The 22231-nt window shown below is 36.5% G+C and overlaps 1 protein-coding gene across 3 annotated transcripts in view; it reads right to left on the minus strand.

The window, feature by feature from the left end:
• Dpp10 (dipeptidyl peptidase like 10) overlaps positions 1-22231 on the minus strand; it is a 1483954-nt gene that overhangs the window by 61296 nt on the left and 1400427 nt on the right. For all 3 annotated transcript variants that reach the window (XM_075987761.1, XM_075987760.1, XM_075987762.1), the window contains exons 11-13: positions 15690-15813; positions 6165-6203; positions 1887-1994 (exon numbers count right to left, since the gene is read on the minus strand). In XM_075987761.1, the coding sequence (XP_075843876.1) occupies positions 1887-1994; positions 6165-6203; positions 15690-15813 (271 nt within the window). The remainder of the gene's footprint in view (positions 1-1886; positions 1995-6164; positions 6204-15689; positions 15814-22231) is intronic.

Raw genomic sequence — 22231 nt, forward strand, 5'->3', positions numbered from 1 at the left:
ATTTATACTTAAATTTCATAAAAATAAGATACTTTTGGTTACATGCTTGAGAAGTTCTCATAATATTTCAATTTACTCACAATTATTTGTCATTATAAAGCTCTCTCTGTGAGAGTGGGATGTTTATTTTACTTCCAAGGATGCTTGTTTCCTCCTGAATGTTCATTATTGAAAATTATATTTAAATAGGCTCATTAATCTTGACATATTTAAATCAACTATTAATAAACTTTCTGATTTTTAAAATAATTTAAACTTTTAAAATTCTTTTGAGATTTTGAAGGAATAACTTTTCTTTTTTCTAGGCTTCTGCATCATTGAGAACACATTAAAACATGTTATTTTGTATTTTAAAATCTGTGTTGGTTTTCTAGTATAGATGCATTTGCAATTTATTGCACTATTTGATTTTGATGGGGATCTCCTTGCCTTTGAATATTCAAATTTAATAATATCCACTTACTTATTACTGAGTATACACTAAGTGCCTGTGTGGCCGCACATTCTATATCATGCATATGCAAGTCACATGACACTTTGTGGAGTCTGGTGTTTTTTCAACTTTAAATGGGTTTCATAGATGAATCTCGGGTTATCAGCTTCACAAAGAAAGTCCCTTTACTTACTGAGTGATACTGTCAATGCAAACATTTAAAGCCTATGTAATGTTTGGAGAGTGTTATTTGTAAAAGAAATAGAAAATGTGCATTTAATGAACAAAACCTCTCTAGCTTGTTCCCAAGTTCTTGAGATTAGCATGCTTTTTAGTTATTAAGTTCTTTATCCCAGTTGGGTGTGATGACACACACCTTGAATTTTTTTCTTTTTATTAATATTATTATTAAAAATTTCTACCTCCTCCCCTCCCCCCGCTTCCCCTCCTGCTCCCTCTCTAGTCCAAAGAGCAGTCAGGGTTCCCTGCCCTGTGGGAAGTCCAAGGTCCTCCCCCCTCCAAACCTTGAATCTTAACACTCAGGAAGCAGAAGCAGATTGGGTCTTTGAGAGTTTGAGAATGCCCCAGTCTACATAGTGAGTTATAAGACAACCAGAGCTACATAGTCAGACCTTTTCTCAAAACGACAAAAACAAAATTCTGTGTCTCAGAGCTGTAGCACAGTTGGTAGAAAACCTTGTTTAACATACATGCATCTTGGGTTTGATCCCTAGAACTACAAAGACTTATTTGGTGGCATACATCTATACTCCTGTCATCTGGTGGTGGAGTCAGAGATCATCATCGGTCATACAATAAAGCCAAGGCCACCCTGATCTATATGAAATATTGTCTAAATAAATAAACAAATAAAACTGTATGTCAAGGCTCTCAATTCACAGTACATACTGCTGATTAAATTTTATTTACATTGTGGTGATGCAGCTTGAACATATGTGTGATGTGTGTTGATGGCATCACCTTCCCAAAATATGTGTGACCCCCATGTGCTTAGCTTCATGGCACTCACTCCAGGCTCTGAATGTCACAAAAATTGAGCCTTTGCGTCTGGGAAGAGGGCATAGTTGATACAGCTCTCATTACATCTTCATAAAGACATGAGTTTCAAACCCCAGAGCCCATGTAAAAGTCAGACTTGGTAACATACACCTGCAACCCCAGCACTCCTGTGGTGAGATGGGCGTTAGACACAGGAGAGCCTCTGCAAGCATGTGCACCAGCAGGCCTAGTAGGAGCAGAATTTAATTTAAGAGACCCTGCCACAAAGAAGGTAAACGGAAAGAACTGGCACTAGAGCTTGGCTTCAGTCTTCCACAGGTGAGCAACTGGTCCCTGTGTACACACACCAGCACAAACAAAGTCAAATAAATGGAAAAAGCACTGAGCCTTCAATGACAATGAAACTATACCAAAGAAAGATCCCAGAACCTACCTGAACCAGGAACATAGCTATGTGATGGAATTCTCCTCGGCCACCTTGTTTGACAGGAACAGTCATGAAGAACTTGCTTCCATCTCTGGAAAACACAGGCTCCTCGTTCTATAATGGAGAAGGGCATGAAGAATCTCAGAACTTAGGTGGGTGCACTTTCTATTCAGCATCAAGCATAAACTGCTGTTTGATTCTGAATTAGTTTGGGAAATAGAAAAATTGTTTAAAAATAAAATAGAATTTTAAAAAAAGTGAAATTCATATCATATATGCATTAATATCAAAAGTGGAAAGAACGGGGAAGTTTCATTCATGAGGGATGAAAATGATTAAAAAGTAGATTAGATACCTATGTCCATGAATACAGACAAGAAATATTATATCTTGACCAGAGTTACACTCAGTAATTTATCTCTTAAACACAAGAAAACAGTAAATAAATTAAACAGGTAAGATTATCAAAATATTTTTTTAAATAATAAAAAAGCTTGTAAGAAAGATGTTTGTAAAATCTTTACTGAGCCACTTTACTACCAGGAGATTCATTTCTGATAGTGTGCACAATATTTGCTGAAAATACAAAAAAATAGAATGCCACAAGTTAGGGAATTACAGAAGATTATTTACTTGAAATCCCCTGCAATTAATGTTCATTTCTCCTCTAACTCACTCCCAAAATGCTCATTCCCAGGTGAATTTTTAATTAAATTACAGTGACATACATGTATACAATTATTAAGGCTTTGAAAATCATTACATTAATCATCCACAAAGACACATATAGTGTTTTGTGTGGTACATGAATGTGTTTGTGTGTGTATACCTCTTCAGGATATATATATATATATATATATATATATATATATATATATATATATATATATATATAATCAGGAGGCACGGAGGTATTCATGCACACACGATACACTAAGAAATCTGACACCTGATAAAGCATCATATTTCTTTCTGCCTAATTAAAGAATGATTCTGCATGTGATACTGTTTTCAATGTAAGATTTAAACATTTTAAAGTTTTATTATTTTAAATGATACTTATGTGTCTATGTGACAGTGTCTGCGGAGACCCGTAGAGCTGGAGTTATAGGCAACTGTGAGTCACCCAAGTGGGTGCAGGGATCCAAACTCAGGTCTTCTGCAAGAGCAATGCATGCTCTAACAACCAAACCACTCTGTGACCCTGTTTGAAGTGTCCTCCTGGTCCTGCAGATGTCTCACATTGTTATCATGAACTTCTCGTCTCTCTTTTATTCTCCCTGGGCCTGGGTGTGCTCCTTCTTCACTGTGGCCTTCATTTTTTTTTCTCATCCATGTCTAGCTCTGCCTCCTATGTCTGTATGTTTTAGCTGCTTTAGTGTCACCCATCCCATCACCTGCTGCTCCCAACAGCTTTATTTGCTTAATTTGCTTTCATGCACCACCTAATACCACTCACAACATGCACTGCACACATGTGCATCTGTTTATAGTTGTGTGACTCATGCATTACAGTCTTCAGTGATATATCCCCAGCACCTGGAATAGACACTGTTAACAGCAATCGCAAGATAATTTTCATTGTTCACTTTGTGGATATTCATGAAAAGATATGATAATGTATGGAATAAGTGGAAATCTCCAAAGCAACATATAGGTAAAGGTTGAGAAAAATCACGTGACAGAACACATGACTGCGTTGACCCTGCACTTTCCCTCTCTGCCTTCACATATGGAACATCCTTCACAACAGTGCTTCTGGGAAACACAGCACTGGACCTGAACTCAACCGTGTAAACTTCCAGGTGTGTTACACACTTACCATACAACTTCAGGCCCTTGGAAGTTAGGACAACCACGTCCATTTCTTGCTTCCTTTCAACTATCCTGAAATTGGTGGTGTGCTGCTGCTAAAGTCCTAATTGTCATAGAAATGTGTTTCTATTTATCACCACGCTCAGCTCTTCTATTTCATAAAATTCTAAAAATTCAGTAAGATTCCCATAGTTCTGCTGAAGGAAAAAATCAACTCTGACAGGCCACCAAATGCATTTTCTTACTAAATTGATGGATGGGTGTGTTGTTGTTAAGAAATGACTTCTATTCAGCATTCATGTAGTTGGATTTAATATAGCAATGCCTATTAAAGTATTATGAATTTTTATGGCTCTGAAAAATTATAGAATAATGCATGTGAAGGAGAGCAATTCAGAAATACTGATATCCATCAGGTTTTTAATTTCTAATGACTATTTTTAGTGAATAATTAAACTGAATAAAAGCATTATTGGTTATAAATTCAAATTTTTTATTTCTATTTTATCTTGCATAATAACAGGGCAAAATTATATTAATACACATATGCATATACAGGACACAATAAAATCTTCTTCTCTCTCCATGTGTACAGTTATGTGTATATCTACCTGAAATCTATTCAAGCCAGTGAGAGCGTGAATCTATGAACAGTCTTTCTACTTTTTCTTTTCCGGGCAATAAATATGGACAGCAGTGTTCTTGTGCTGAATACTGCAGGGGGCGTATATTTCAATTCATAGCAACAGAGAACATCCTTTTTCTTGTCTTATCTTGCCAGAAGGATAGTAGATTTTATTACACAAAGATTTTTAAAAAATTGTATTTGAAGATGTGATCTGGTTAGGGTTGGAGCAGGAGGTTACATTAATAGGTGATTTATGATGAAGTTTAAAACCTAAATATGCTATGGACCAGAAGCTTTTTGAAAGAATTTAGTTTCCAAAGAAGGGGGCATGTGAATACCCTTTATACTTGAGAGTAATGATAATGGGATGGAGAAGATGCTAAGGACTGCATGTTGTAGAACTTGGGTGATTTTCAATTTTAACTGTTGTGGATCATTCAAGGGTATAGGTTATGCTGCAAAGGACAGAAGGAACACACAAAGTCGTTTGAGTTCTGGGAATGGAGAGGGAAGGGAAGGTTGACAGTGACGTCCAAGAGTGTATTTCACAGCAGCCATTCAGCAAATCTATGGGCAAAGAGATTGGCAGGAGAATGAAAGGTTGGGTATCTACCAACTTAAGAGGAACTGTGGTACCCACATTCAAAACCTAGACAATGTCTGTGAGCTGATGAAGGTCAAATGACAGGAAAACAAACTTTTAAAGTGCAATGATGAATTGGATACACCGGTGAAGGCAGCAAAGAGTCATAAGAAGATCTTGCCAATAGCTAGATGGGCAATTATTAATGAAAATAAAGGACTAGATAGAAGAGAAATGTACTCTCTGTTTACAAAGGGGGTTTCATGGTTGCTTTAATAGATTTGGAGATGTGAAACCTGAACTTGGTGTTTTGAAACTCACTGAAATACCTAAGGCTAAAATTTGGATGTTTCAATATTTAGGTAAAAACTAAAACCAAGGATGTATCTGGCATTTAAAATAATTTACAAGAATAACAAGGAAAGAAAAACAAAGCCAAGCCAACCCAACCAGCTCACACTGCCCTTTGTGAAAACCAGTGGGGAGTTACTGATGAAAAGAAGTCAGTTATACTGTGCTAACGATCTATATTTCCTTCTGAATTTCCAAGGTGAAGTTGTGGAAATCATATGAGGTATACATTAAATGTGTGAGTATATATAACTTTTTTTTTTGTTTTTGTAAGTGGTTATGGAGCCTAGGCTATCTTTCAATGTGCTACATAGACCAGGTTGGCTTTGAGCTAGAGAGCCCCCATCAGTTTCTGAAGTGCATGGGGTACCACATCTGGCATCACAAATAAAGGAAAAGAATCACTTCTTAAAATTCAACCAAAAACTTATAATCTTATCATTGGAAAACTTGTCTTTGTCTATTCTGTTTTTCTGTGTCCACACATGTGTGTACTTGTTTGTAGTATATATACATATCCATGTTTGTAGCAGCACATGTGGGTAAATGCTGCTGCATTTATGAGCATGTGAAGGGCTGAGGTTGATGGTGGGAGTCATCTTCATGACTCTTGGACTCTTGTAATTGTGGAAGTCTCTCAATCAAATCCATTGCATGCTCTTCCTTGGACTAGTCTCATTAGGCAGTTTGCTATAGGGATCCTTTGTCTCTGTCTTCCTTATAGGTAGGCTACCTCATCCACATGGCATTTACATGCATTGTGGGAATGTTTGCAATGAGAACTATTCTAATCTATGAATCATCTTCCTAGACTCGTGAGATAACATTTTAGAGAAAGTTATATCACAAACATGCGAGGAAAATATTTGCAGTGGTGAACAGGTGACATAGACCACCTATACTATACCTGTTTAGAGAGCCAGGTGTCGGATGTCATCTCATATTTCTGAAACAGAACAATTAACTCATGAAGCATCTAAGACCAACATGAACATCCATTCATGTAACCTTTCTTACACTCTTCTCTTCAGACCTTTCCCTCTCATCAACTAGAGAAATATCTCCAGAGATCCATCCCATTGGCAATATTGATTTGAACTGGATGAAAAGCATAGATGCATCATTTTGGTGAGGGCAACTCCCAAGAACACATTACCTGGGTAGTAGGGGTGCAAAGTCACTCTCCAGTTTGTTTTATTACACCCTTCAGAATTCTATAAGCCACCAGACCCTGATTTTCTTACCTGTAGGTATCATCTGAAAGCAAAATTTTGTCTCCAGCAGAACTGGGCAAACAGCCAGCAATAAAATTCAAGAAATGGAAATTCTTTTAAAATCACTTTTAGTCATAACCTTTCTTCCTCATTAGTAGTTATTCAGTGTTAGAGAAAAATATGAAACCTAGGACATGCCAAATTTGATTTTCCTTTGAAATAGCTTGAAAGAGTCACAGCCAAGATCATCGCAAAAGCCAAATTTGACCAATTAATCTCAAGTATATAAACTATTTTAGAAATAATGTCTTTTTTATCATGACATGAAGCTTGTGTTTGTTGAAAGACACAACTACATGTTCAAAAAGGTCATCAAATTAAGAAAACTAAATGCACTATGCATAGTTCTTCCCTACATGGGGAAGGGATCATTTCAAACTGTTCACGCTATTTTCATATTTTTTATTACTTGTTCATTTTATATAGATTGTTACATACTGTATAATGGATCCCTTTCTTTTAACTTATTATTAAGCATGTGTATATGTTTTATCTGTGTGTGGCAATATGCACAAGAGTACATTGTCCTCAGAGTTAGAAGAGAGCCTCAGATCCTTCAAGCTCGCCTTATATGCAGTTGTGAGTCTCCTAACATAGGTGCTGGGAACTGAACTCTGGTCTTCAGAAAGAGCAACAAATACTCATAACCATTCAATCAAAATTACAGCCCCAATAACTTTCTGTTTTCAAGAGTGTTTTTCTGTGGTTCACTACCAATGTCTCTATGCACTCATCAGAAATATCTAAAGAAGTGATTTTCTAATTCTCAGTGGGCACAGAAGTAACAGTCATTTATTCTACCTAGAAAGATAAAGAATTCTGATGACAGCTGCTCATCCATATCCTCCCGGTTTTCCTAAGACTCCAATAAGAGCTAAACTCTCATTGTCATCATTTGTCATATAATTTAAATTTATGGAAAATGAAACTTTTAAACTCAGACACAGCATAAAATTACTAGAGTCTCAATAAAATTTTAAATAAATGCACTGACAAACATAATGATGTGTGGCATTTTAACTTCTTGTGGTCACATAGTAAAAATACTTTGATTATCCTTGCATAGAAGAGGTAACAGGAGTTTCTGGTTAAGCTGGTTTTACCTCTCACATACTAGGCTATCAATGTTACTAAAGAACACCAGCACCTCTATCCAGGAGAAGTTTAAAATAACTAGGCTTTCTCTTGAGTAACAACCCATCTAGAACAGTTTCGCAAATACATCAGGAAGTCCTGGTCAATCAACATAGCATAAACAGATGGAGAATAATGGCTGGAATGATGTTAAAATGATACAATGTAACACGAAGAGCATCACTGGCATTCAATACCTGATGATAGCTTCAGCTGTCCAATCCCCACACTTAAAGTACTCTTTGACAAATTGCTGCCTCTTTAATTCTCTCTTGAAAGTCTATTTAAGAAGTGTGTTTCCAGAATGTTCACACAAAGTGGAATGTACAGATCAGGAGTGCTTAACTTCAGGAGTTTTGACAATTTGATATATCTATGGATGGTCAAGATAAGGAGACTCAGCTTCTTTCATTTTTACAGACTTCTGCAGTGGTTCCAATAAGTCATTCTTCTTATCTTTTCCTTACAGATTAGTTTGGTTATAGAAAGTCAGAGAATTAAACCATGTATCACTTGTTGATGTGAGGTTCTTTTCATGCCACATTTTTGAGGTTTATTCTTATATTATTGCTTTGTTTTTAAAATTGTACCAGCATTCTATTTCTAGTATTAGAAAAGAAAATTTTGTTTTTAAATGATCTCTGTGTGTGTGTGTGTCTCTTTCTTTCTCTTTCTCAGTGTGTGTATGTGTGTATTTACTCCTGTGTGTGTGACTTTAGGTGTGGATATGCCCTGGCACATGTTAGAATGTCAAAGGACAATGCCAGGTATCAGTCCTTGCCTTCCATCTTGTTTAAGATAGGTCTCTTGTTTGCTACTGCCTATCCCAGCCTACCTGGCCTGTGAACTGCCACAGGAGAAATGGTCTTACAGATGCCCACTACTGAATCCAGCCTTATGTGACTTGTAGGGAATAAAACTCACATCCTCATGTGGGCATAGCAAGCACTTTACCCACAGGGTCATCTCCCCAACCCATATGACTATTCCTTTTTACATTGCTAGGTGGAATTACACAAAATCAATAAATATGACTCATGTTTTAATCCATTCCCAGTTAATGGACTGTTTCCTACCTGCAATCTCTGTTACTGTGAATAAAACTTTGTTGATGTTTTATTTTCCCTACAAATCCTTTTGTAAACATATGATTTTACTTTTGTGCAAATAAGTAATAGTGAAATGACCAAACAGGCATAAACAGAAATGTGCTGCACTAAAATATTCTATTAAATATGCCATGTTTACATTTTTCTCTAATATCAGTTGACCTTCAAAATATATTTTAAAAGAATTGAATAATTTTCATTTTGACCTGCAAAGAATACAAGTTGTAATGTTTTATACCTCTATCCACAAATTCTTTCTGTCTTTGTTTTACTGTTTTAATTTAGTCATTCCCCAAGTATGTACTATTATCTCAGTAGGTTCTTAATCTACATTTCTCTAATACCTAATAAGGTCAATCACATTTCAATTGTTTGTTTGTTTTATACTAGTACATTGGATTGACTGTGGTATTTATTTGTGTAAGATGCATTTCAAAAAACAGTTTTATCATCCATAGTTTTTCTAGCCATTTACATAATAGTTCGTGAAGAGCTTGATTTTGACGAATCTCCACGTATTTTTTTTCTGTGATTGGTTATTATTTGGCTTAATCAGTGTAGTAGAATTGTATTATTTTTCCTGCTGTTACGCTCAAGAAGAAATTTAACTTAAGAAATAGTTCATTACAGATTCTATTCTGAGGGATATAATTTATTGTGGCTTACAAGGTATGGGTGCAGGAGTAGGGCACAGACTGGTCACATTTAGTTAACACTCTGGAGTCAGGGACTAAACAAGAAATGGAGTTGGCCTATCAATCCTCCATTTACTAAAGATTTCACACCCTTCCCAAACAGTGCCACCAAGTGGGAACAAAGTGTTTAGAATCCTGAGCCCATGGGAATATTTCATATTTAAACCACTCCCTAACCACAAAAACCAGAATGTCCTGGACAGATGTGCTGCAAACACTAAGAGACCATGGATGCAATCCAGGCTACTATACCCATCAAAACTTTCAATCACTGTGAATGGAGAAAACAAGACATTCCATGATAAAACCAGATTTAAATAATACCTATCCATAAACCACACCCTAAGTTGTAGTACGCACTTTCTTGTGGAAGGTTGACATTATCACCCTTTGGATTTAGAGTTGTGGTTGGCCTCAAATTAAAGTTAGGGCATTACTATGAAATAGCTGCAAACCATCCCTTCCCATTTGGTTGAAAGTTGTTGTATTTTATAGAGTAGGTATCACTGATACCATAAATGATGGTCCATTTTCTGTAGAACATGCAATTCAACTGATAATTTCTCTCTCTCTGTCCCTCACCTCCCATCAGAGACTCCATAAATTTCTAGATATTTTTGCAATCAGGTTGTACAATTGCATCTAACTTTCCTCTTCTGTAGGATTACTTTAATATATATATATATACTTCTCAGTAAATTTATTTTACATTTTTTATATTTAGCATGTGAATAAGAGAGGTGAAGTGAGTGTGTATGTGTGTGTGTGTGTGTGTGTGTGTAGCATCTTTGAGGAGATCAAAGGACAATGTTTACTGAGTTATTTTTTTCCTCCTTTCACCATATAGAACCTGGGAAACTAAACTCAGGTCTACAAGTTTGATAGCAGATACCCTTACCCTCTAGACACCTTGCTGGTCACAATTCTAAAATTTTAAACAGGTTTTTATTTTGCAGAAAGCAAATCTGAGAGAACCTGGGTGTGGTGGTGCACACCTGTCACCCAACGTTTAGCAAGGATCAGAAGTTCAAGGTCTTCCTCCACTACATAATGTGGTCAGCAAAGGATACATAAAAACCTTTTTAAAAGGGTCAGGGATTGTTGGACAGAAGGAACTTTAACTTGAACTATGTTGAAACTGGAATAGAACTAAGTTTTTAACAATATTAAGTCTTTCAATTCAAGAATATTTGTTTAGCATATAAAATGTCTATTAAAATTCTGTGGCACTAAATGCTGAAATATTTTAATTTACCCTTACATATTTAATATTTAAATATTTATCTTATATTAGCTTACCTCCATCTTAATATTATTAGAAATACTATGTATTTTGTTTCATTTTCTGAATTCTTTATTTTAAAATAAGTTAAACATAAAGAAATTTTATGACCAGATTTTTAAAATGTGTTCTTTATGCTTGTTTACCAATTACTTAAAATTTTTTGTTTGCTTTATTATTGATGTTTTCTAAATAATTTGAAAAGATTTCAAATATAAAAGCATTATTTTTAAATTATGGGTGCATGTTTGCATCTGTATAGATTTTTAATTTTTATTTTCACAAAATTATCACCTGGAAATGAAGAGTTTCCCTTTTTAATATTTTGAAACTTCTTTGTATTCTTGAGGGCTTTGTTCTCAGGGAGCTGTCAGTGTAGGTTGTGTGAAAGTGGTGAGAATGGACAGGTTGGGATCACAGAACTCAGAGCTGAAGCCGAACTGCTCGTCATAAAACTCATGTGAATGCATTTATCACTGTGTGTGGAAATGTGTACATGAGACATGAGTGGAGGCCCATGGAGACAGCAAGAGGGTGGCTGAATCCCAGGACCTGGAGTTACAAGCAGTTCCGAGCTGCCAAATGGGTCTTGGGAACAAATCAAACACTCTGCAGAAACAGCACAAACTTGATTACTAAATGATCTCATCAGCCCCTAGTTTTAAAATTTAAGGCAACGTTTCTTCTCATAGCTAGATCTGGTCCTTAGACTCCATGAGGTTTACAGACTGACCTTAAGCTTGTGATTCTCTGGTCTCTGCCTCCTGAGTGCTGGGATTATAGGCATACTCTATGAATCTAATGTCTTAAAATAATCTTATATTCCTATGACAAACCCATTACTCAACATGTATCATGTTCTAGTTACATTGATAGAGTTGCGAATTGGTATGTTTAAGTTTTTTGTTTTGTTTTGGAAATATATTTATGAGAAAAATTTAATTGCATCTGAACTGACAGAACTTTTTGTTTTTATTTTTGTTTTAGCATCATCAATAATTTGAGATGTTCTCCTGTATTCCATCCAGGCTAGCTTTGATTTCCCATGCAGTTGAGTATGCCCTTGAACTTATTCCTGCGGCCACATCTGGTGTATGTGGTTCTGAGTACTGACTTCAGGGATCTGTGCAAGCTAGGAAAGCACTCTATCAGCTGAGCTACATCCCCAGTTCAATTTGAAATTAAAATCCTCCTGTCTCCAGCTCCAGCGACCTGGGAGTAGGGGTATGTCACCATGCCCAGGTTATGGAAAGCTGAGTTAAGCAGCTGCTAACTGAGTTATAACCCACATTCAGCATCGTTATTTTTCCCTGACTCATTTAATTTACAATAATGCCATCAGATTCAACCATGTTGCTATTTATCTATAATTTCTTTCCTTTAAAAGACTGAATAACAAATGATTGTATCATACCTTCTATTCATTTGTCTAATTATCTATTCTGTAAACATCTATTTACTCACTGTGATTTTCACCTTTAGCTATTAACCTGATACAACCTTGGATCATCTGGAAGAAGATTCTAAATGGAGGGCATTTTGGTTTTTGTTTTGTTTTTTTTACGTTTTGTTGGTTCATAGGCATATTTGTAGGTGACTGTCTTAAGTTAATTGATGTGAGAAGACCCCCACTGTGAGGAGCACCATTCCCTAGGCAAAGGATCCTGAACTGTATAAAAGTACAAAAATAGAATTGAGTGGAGAAGCAAGCAAACCAGTATACATGCATTTATTCAATCTGCTCTGGACTATGGGTGTACTGAGATGGGCTATATTAAATTTTTGTGGCTGTGACTTACCCACAGTGATGAGCTATACATTGTAATCCAGTAGACGTCGACAATTTTCCTTCCTGTTATCTTTGGAGATGAAGTCACACTATGAACTGAACCTGTTATCAAACTTGTGATGCTCCTGATGCAATTTTCTAAGTATTGGGTTATAGGCATGTTCTATAACACACACCCAGCCAAGAGTATGCTTGCATTTAATTTTTTCTTTTATTTTCAAAATATTTGATGATACCACATATTTCTAATTTCATTTTTTATTGCTAAATGGGATACTCTTTGCTTTATCTACTTTTTATACTTACATTCACTTTATATGCATGTGTGTATGCCTGTTTGATGGAGGTGGGTCATCTTTCTATCTGTTGTTTCATTGGTTAAGTAATAAAGAAACTGCTTGGCCTCTGATAGGGTAGAATTTAGATAGGCGGCGTAAACAGAACAGAATGCTGGGATAAAGAAGCCTAGTCAATGAGTCGCCATGATTCTCCCACTCCAGACAGATGCAGGTTAAGATCTTTCCTGGTAAGCCAGCTCATGGGCTACACAGATTATTAGAAATGGGTTAGACCAATATGTAAGAGCTAGCCAATAAGAGGCTGGAACTAATGGGCCAGGCAGTGTTTAAAAGAATACAGTTTCCGTGTAATTACTTTGGATAAAGCAAGCTGTGCAGGCGGCCGGGTACCAGGAACTTAGCTCGCCACTCCTATTACAACATCTGTTTGTCTGCATGGGGGCCATAGGTGAACAGGTACCTACGGAGGATAGTAGTGTTTGCTGAATTCCCTGGAGCCAGAGTTACAGGTGGTTACCCAACAGCCTGACAGGGGTACTGTCAACTGACTTGGGGTCGTCTGCAAGAGCAGCAAGCACCCTTAGCCTCTGAGCCATATTCTTCTTTGTTCCATGTCTATTTGAGGCTTGTGAACAGTCCTTTAGCACTCAAAACGTGCTTTGGGACCAAAGATTGCTCAGCCATTAAAGGCTAAGGCTTATAACTATCAAGACAAAAATATCATACACTTTGTTGTTGAATGAGATATTTTTAATCTATTCTTTAATATTTTGTCATTGAAATATTTTGTGTGTGTGTATATATATATATATATATAAAACATATGTAGATAGGAGTACCAAAGGCATTGAGTGTAAGTAACTGTATCTTCTTCTCCATTAGTGATTCCAGCTTGTTATGAATTTTGAATCATCACCTTTAGATGTACACATATTTCTTCCTGATTAGCCAACAAGGAATCTTGGCCAAGAGATTATCAGTCACGGATCTAATCCCATTTACAGTGTTATACATGCAATTAAGGTTTTAATGTAATTGATCTAAGAAGAAAAGCAGGTGTCAATTCTTTGTGCTCTGGACTCTGGATATTCTGTGACCAACTGCTTCAAACTCTCACTGCTGTGACTTAACGCCAATGATCAGCTATATATTGTAATTGTATTTTTCTCCCAGGAATTCAGACTTGCTCTTAATTCTGCTTTTCCATTCTTCAGTGTTTGATGGGATGAGGCTCATCCAGTTAATCTTTCTCCTCAAATGCTGCACTTCTTCACTGAAAGTTTCATCTGTCGTTCACAAAGCATTTTGTGAAGTATCTTTCTAATAGCTTACAGAAACCCTGATGGCCTTAACACTGTTACACTTGGTATGCTCCTGCAGATTCGTCTGGAGGTAGAAAACTGGGTCATAATTCTTCAAATACATAGAATATTTAACTTTCACAAATCTGCATAGTTGAAAATCGTCTATTGAGTTTTCAATTTTCCCGTTAAAAAAGAAATGTCCTTCTAAAGGAAAGCAATGTTTGCATAGAGTCAAAGACTAGAATATTTTCTCATAGACCTGTGGAGTTGTTTCCTAGAAATCCCTGCTTCTGAAGTGGAACTTGCTAGATGAGAATGTGATTCTCGCTGGCCACATGGTTGAGTGAGACAGTCCTATTTTGCATATTTTCCACATCTTTGCCTCTCATTCTCCACCATCTCGCTGAGGATGGTGTTCATCAGGAAAGTATATACCTAGTATTCCCTGTTCCTCGTATTATCTAGTGTTTTATATAATTTTAGTGGTTTACTGAGCAAAGTATAACCAGCTATGCTTGGTTATTTCCAGAGCAGAAATTTGCAAATTTTCTTATTAAATAATCTGAGAATCCTTTATAACCTACCAAGCATATAATATAAAAATTTAAAGTATTGATCCATGTTCTTTACCAAGAGCCTTAAATACGATGCCCATTTAAATTATTGCAGAGTTTAGGAAATTAGTTTTAGAAATTGAAATTCAACTCACTGTTAGAATATTGTGGAACAAGAGCCATTTTCTCTGCTTTTATTTATCATAGGAAAGGAAATACAACCACAGAGCTAATGTGAGCTATATGGAAACTGGGCCATCTCTAAGGAAAATTGGAAGAACACTTCTAATAATGACAAGGGAAAGACAAAATGTGTAAAGAAATTCTCAGTTGGGAAAAGCTCCATGTGGATTATACTGCCTTTGTATTGCTGACCTGTATTCATTCATTTCATTAAGAGGGAAGTGTATTCTCCTTTGCTTATTCTTGATGCCACTCTCTTAAAAAATTTGAATATATATATAAGGAAATAGATTATAGTGTGTACTTTTATTTACTTCTGATTTTTGGAAGTGTATGTGTCTGGTGTGTGTGTGTGTGTGTGTGTGTGCATGTTCACATATCTGTTTGTGCACAAGCATGTGGAAGCCAGGATTAATGTTGAGTATCTTAATTGTTCTCAGTGTTACCTACTGAGGCAGGGTCTCTTGCTGAACTTTGAGCTTAGCAATTCATCAAGTCTAGCTAACCAACCTGCTTTTGTAATCCCTTGTCTTCACCCCCCCGCCATGCTAGAAATAAAGGGGCTAACCACACTTGTCTGAAATTTACTTAGGGGCTCAGGTACTCAAAACTATGTGGAAAGCATCTCATTCTCTAAGACATCTCCCCAACCACACAAGTATAGATATTTAGGATTTGTTCCTTTTTCTATTATTGTTGTAAATAAAATATTGAAATTCCTATATGAAACACTAACCATGCCTGACTTCCATAGCAATGACTCCTAACCACTTTACCTTATGCAAAACATGGAAATAATTTAAACTCACCCTACTGCATGCCCCGGTGGTAGACTCACAGACCGTGAGGATGGAGATGTTCTGAGGCCGATTCAACCACCTGACCACTGTCCTGGTGTTGCTCACCCATTTAACCATGGTGATATAATATTCTCTAGTTTGAAAAAAAAGGTAAAATTTATATTTAGAGCCTGATAATCAGTTGAATACTGATAAAGATACATGTGTTGTTTTATATGCAATAACTGAAACATTATAAGTATATTGTATTCTGTTTACATATTTAAACATACATATTTTTGTTTAAATATTCACAGACACAAATTTAAATAAATGTATATGTATATATGCAGATATATATGTATATATGAACACATATACAGACGATATGAGAAAACATTTCAGAATGAATTATTTCCCAGAAAAGCAATTTTTGGAACAATGGAAAACAGCAGATGCTTGATTTTTTTGACAAATGTTTATTGATTGGGAATAGTATGTAAAAAAGCAAATACATAATTTAACACTATGCTATACTTTTTGTTAGAAGAAGAGCAGATAGCCAATAAAAATGGAAAACTTGGTCTTGACTTCATGGTTATGTCTTATGCACAACCTTTATGTTTTATCTTATATATGAAGTCTTTAGCTACAGGGGCAATATGTATATGATATGATGTATATGGTATATATGATGTTTAATCTTCTTGTCAACTTGACTATACTTTAGAATCAGCTAGAAGACCTATCTGTGACATGTCATTCTGAAGCGGTTTAATTGAGGAGGAATGACCCAGTTGGAATGTGGGTGGCACCACCGCATGAGCTGCAGACTGAATGAAAGGACAAAGTGAGGTGAGCACAGCCATCCATCTCTTTCTGCTTCCTGACTGTGGCTGCCCTGTGGCCAGCATCTTCATGCTCCTGCTGCCACATCTGCCATGATGAACAGTCCTCTCAAAATGTGAGCCCCAATAAACCCTTCCTTTCTTTGATTGTTTTGATCAGGTATTTTATCACAACAACAAGAAAAGAATATTATATTTTGTTTTAGCCATTTGTACATTACAAAATGGTTTCAATCTTTCAGTCATTTTTATAATATTGTTCCTCATCTTGTCTCAAACAGTTAAAAATAAAAAAGCGAAATCAAATGGAAGCATCTGACTGGATTTTAAATTTTTACCATATAAAGAATGTTAATTACTGTGTGTATAATTTCCTCAAAGAGATGGCAATTGTTATAAATATGTAATATAAATATTATTTACAACATATTTTGATTTTATGCTTAGAAATTAACATAATGTATTGCAAAACTCTGAGCTCCCACACCTTAAAAAACCAGTCATCATGGTTTGATTTGTGATAAAAAGGAAAAAGCAGCAACCTTTCTAGATACGTTCCCAATTCCATAACAGTGGAGTTGCATTAGAAACAGCTGAAAAGTGCCATCTGTGTTTGTTGTGTTAAAACTTGTGTTTAAAGAATGCAGAGTCACTTCAACAATTAAGAGCACTTGCAGCATTATTCTGAAGAGAATTTCAGCACCCAGCTCCCTCATGTGACAGTTTCTAACCTCCTGTAACTCCAACTCTGGGATCCAATGCCCTCTTCTGGCCCCTGAGGGCACTGCACTCACATGACACACACACACACACACACACACACACACACACACACACAAATAAATAAAAGTAAATCTTTAGAGTAGTAAAATAGACTCATATTTGTGTGAGTTAGTGAAAAATATCATTTATAGATGTAAAATCATGAAAAAACAGATATTTTGTTATTGGACAACCCTAGGTAAGAGATCCAGCTACATGAATCTCACATTTTTTCATGTGTTTCTGAACGGCTACAGTTCCCTCTAAAAATATCTGTTATCTTGTCAAAATGAAGATATCAGCAGAAGGACAAGTACAACTGGCGTGGAGTGATGTCAGACATTGTTTACTGAGCCTGTTCAAAACATCTGAAACCTTTCACAATCAGCTGAGCCCTACTTACAAATTGCCAGGCTGCTCTGAGATACCACAACACCATGTGCCCTAAGCAATTAACAGGGCAACCTTGAATCACATGCACATGCAAAGACTCTTTGACCAAGTCACTGGGCTGGGGGTCCTAAAAGGAAGAGTGTTCTGCTCCACTTTCAACACTTTTTTTTCAAGAAATTTATTTTGAACATGCAATATTTGGCATTATGACAAATACATAATACATAAAGGGTAAAGGGTCTAGAGAGGTGACTCGGGTGTGTGTGTGTGTGTGAATAATTATTATCACACAAACACAGGAACGGAGTTCAAATTATACACACTCTCAAATACAAACACTGGAATACACAGAAAATGTAAACATCAAATTTTTATAGATTTTATAGGATTAAGCTTTGTGTAAAAGGAATTATGTGCCCCATACACAAACAGAGAAAAGAAAGGCTGAATTGTCATAATAGATATTTTTAAGTGACAGCTACAAATGGCTACAGTTGTACTAAAATTAATATGACTATTGTAAAGATTTACAAATCTTGCCACAAATTACATTAAAATTAACATGAACATTAGAAGTATTTATCAATGACAATACAAATCAAAGTGTCCAGGGCTTTGAGGGGGAAACCCTAAACTGACGAACTGATTTTGAGCCTACATAAAAATTTGTTTCAATTTCTTTACTTAGACAATGGGGAGCCAATTGAAATGTGAAAGTAGCATGAACACCTTCTAAAGTGTGTTAAAACACCAGAATTTAAATATTTATCTGAAGTGCCCTTAGAAAAATCTTTGCAATCCCTTCACAGAAGATAGACTTTACTATTACATAAACTGGTCTATAGTGTCTTCTAAAAAATATTTAATATTTGAAGAACAATTTAAATCCTAACAGCACATTGTTGGCAAACAAGATTTTATAGTGGATGTATTAGATGTAAAACTTTAAAGATGAATATCAGTACTTTGTAATCAAACACTTCTATTTTTTTAAAAAAAATGATTTGGTTATTTTATCCATATTAGCTATTCATACAAAATTTAATCTAAAATAATGTACCTTAATATGCATCTTATTTATATATAAGCATTACATTTTTTCTTGGCAACTAAAATCTGAAAAATGAAAACCATTTCTGAAAACAAATTTGCATAGTTTTAAAAGAAACATTTTCCAAGCACTGAAAATTTCCACTAGGTTGTTACATGTACATAATATAGAAATTAGAGCAGAGTCTGACACTTAGGCATCGAGGAAACATGGTTAGACTAGCTGAATCTCTTCCTATGATTCTGCACTTTATTGACCTCAAAGTTCCTGGTTCACATCTCACTTGGATTGCTATCACACACTTCATTAGTTCTTTATTTATTTATTTATTTATTTATTTATTTATTTATTTATTAAGGATTTCTGCCTCCTCCCCTCAACCGCCTCCCATTTCCCTCCCCCTCTCCCGATCAAGTCACCCTCCCTCATCTGCTCGAAGAGCAATCAGGGTTCCCTGACCTGTGGGAAGCCCAAGGACCGCCCACCTCTATCCAGGTCTCCAAAGGTGAGCATCCAAACTGCCTAGGCTCCCCCAAAGCCAGTACGTGCAGTAGGATCAAAAACCCACTGCGATTGTTCCTGAGTTCTCAGTATTCATTAGTTCTTAAGCATAGACTGAGTCACAGAGCAAAGACAAGACGGTCAAAGAGACATCACTCTAGTCATGGCGGCTTTCTATCACAGCATGTCCTGGCTTAGGAGATGCAATTGTCCACACTGTCTGTGAAGAGGAGTCCCAGAATCCTTTCAAGATGGGTCTGTTGGCAATCAGACCTGTGTTATCTGTCTGTCAGACTGTTTGTCTGCCTGCCTATCTGCTTGTCCTTCCCTCCCTTCCTTCCGTCCCTCCCTCCTTCCCTCCCTCCCTCCCTCCCTCCCGTCCTTCCTTTATGCATATAAGTATGTGGATGTGTAAAAATATGTATAAATATGATGGTGGACAGAATCCAATCCCCATTGTCCTCCTTAGTAACTCTATACGATTTTTTTTCCTTTTTCTATTTTGCCACAGGGTCTCTAAATAGCCGAGGGGATCACCAATTCAATCAGATTATCCAGCAAGCCCCAGAGATCCGCATTTTTTCAGCAATACCAGTGCTAAGATTTGAAGTATGGACCACTTGCTTGTATCTTTTAAAACAATCTGAGTTCTGGAGATCAAATTCAGTACAAGCAGTTTCTTGACTGAGCTATCTCCCTAGCTTCTGACTTGTGTTGCCATCGGTTTACTGTGTAACCACTGTTGGGTCTTCCCGATATCTGTTAACCTATATATGCCATTCTCTTTGAGGGTTCCCAGGAATTATACCCTAAGTGCACTATAGTGGCCCTCTCTACAGTCTCAGAATAATGCCCAATAAACATAATAACCATCTGGTGTCTTCAGGGCTCATCCATAAATAATACTTTTACTAGCTCTAAAGCAATACTTTGAATTTCCTACCTAAGTTTTCTAGAAAAAGCATTCAGTGTTTGTAACACTTTAATAGTGCGAGCATCTGGAAAACACCACCACTTCTCCAGATGAGATGAACCATGTCACCTCCCATTGGGTCTGATTCTTGGATACTGGAAGGGAACTGGGCCATTTCTTTAGATCCTTTTGAGTTGCATTCTATACTTTAAATAAGGAATAAATTGTAGATTGTGTACAAAATAATTGATGTGGAAGACATCCCGTATGCATGGTCTATGTACATCTGCTGACAGGACATGAATAAGTGAAAGTTAATAAATAAAATGAAGAGGGGGAATTGAGGTAGAGACTAGAGAAAAAAACCTGACCATCCCCAAGTTATCAAACATGTTTTTAAAAATAATTTATTTTCAATTGTTTTCTAGAATTTAATAAATCAGTGCAATAAATTTTCATCAGATCTGCCCCTCGCATGCCAACTCCCGCTCTGCTATACAGTCCCACATACTACTCCCAATTCTGTGTTTTCTACGTATCTCTTTATATGCATATAAATACACACACACACACACACACGCACACACACCACTGACTCCAGCTGATGTTACCTTTGTACATATGGGTATAGTGTTGACCACTTAGCTATGGGCAAGCTATCTTTGCATTTTCTCCTGGAAAAAAAAAACTTTCCTTCTTCAACAGACATAGACCACCCAGAGCTCTTCAACTACAGATCGAGGCTTGTGTGTCCTTCCCCTATTCATGCTGCAATGCTGACAGGTATGGTTTTGTGTAGGCAACCATAATATCAAGAGTTGATGGCTACTGGGTAGCACTCAGGGCACTGAGAAATTTTTTTATGGCATTCTTCAGACACACTTAGCATCAGTTCCCTAACCCTGCATGCTTTTCCCTGGTCCACAGGTTCTTTGATGTTTCTAACTGGGACCTCTCTTTCACTTTATACACTATTTCCCTAAACTTTCTTTCCACCTCTCAGTGACCCCTTTCTTAGTTCCCTTACCTCTGCTCAAACATCTTCCTCTTCCCATCCTTCATCTTCATTGTCATTTTTGTTTGTTTTGTTTTGAGACAAGCTCTCACATATCACAGACTGACTCAGACTTGTTAGAACACCAAGGATGACTTTGAACTTCTGAGATTGCTCTGCCTGCTTCCACCTCCCAAGGCTGGAGCTATAGGCATGCACTTCCACACTCACTTTTTGTGATGCTTGCCATGAATCAAAGTCTTCATGAATATCAGGAAGGCATTCAACTAAGAAAGCCCTATTACCAGCTCCTTTACTCTTTTATCTGTTTATTTTGATTATAAAACAATCGAAGAAGAAAAGGATAAGGTAATACAAATTTAATATGTATATAAGAAAAAAATATATATAAAGAATATGATTTCTATAATTCCTTTACCTTTTATTGTTTGAAAATTTTATACAATTATATAATGTATTTTGATCAAATCAATCCTCTCTTCCCTCCCCTCCAGTTGCTCACCTGCCCCCTCCCGACATTATATTTCCTTTTCAACTTCATGTGCATTTTTAAAATCTCTGTGAACTCTCTTAGTGCTGCCTTCATGTGAAGGAGTATCTACAGGAGACTGAAATCCTGTCAGAAGCCTCATCCCCAGGAAAAGTGACTCCTCTTCCCTTGTTGACTATTGCCTGCCAATAGTTCCTGAATAAGTCTTCATGATGCCCCTTCCCTGTCTGTTGTTGTGGAGTACTATTTTAAATAGGCAAAATTGTGTTACATTTGTTTATGCTGCATTTGTTTATCAATGTAAGGACATGCTAGAGTTGCCTGTGCTATATTTGTTCATTTATGTTAACGTGTGTTGCATTTGTTTCACCTTGCTTGCCTAAGGCACCTGATTGTTTTAATTAAAAGCTGAACAACCAATAGATAGGTAGGAGAGGGATAGGCAGAGCTAGCAGGCAGAGAGAATAAATAAGAAGAGAAATCTAGACTCGAGAGAAAGGAAAAAGAAGAGAGAAGATAACCAGGAAGAAAGAGAGCAACATTTGTGGGGCCAGAAGTCAGGCAGCCACCAGTCAGGTATGAAGGCAGCTAGAAAGTAA

This window comes from Microtus pennsylvanicus, chromosome 10 (genome assembly GCF_037038515.1).
Source record: "Microtus pennsylvanicus isolate mMicPen1 chromosome 10, mMicPen1.hap1, whole genome shotgun sequence".
NCBI classification, from domain to species: Eukaryota; Metazoa; Chordata; class Mammalia; order Rodentia; family Cricetidae; genus Microtus; species Microtus pennsylvanicus.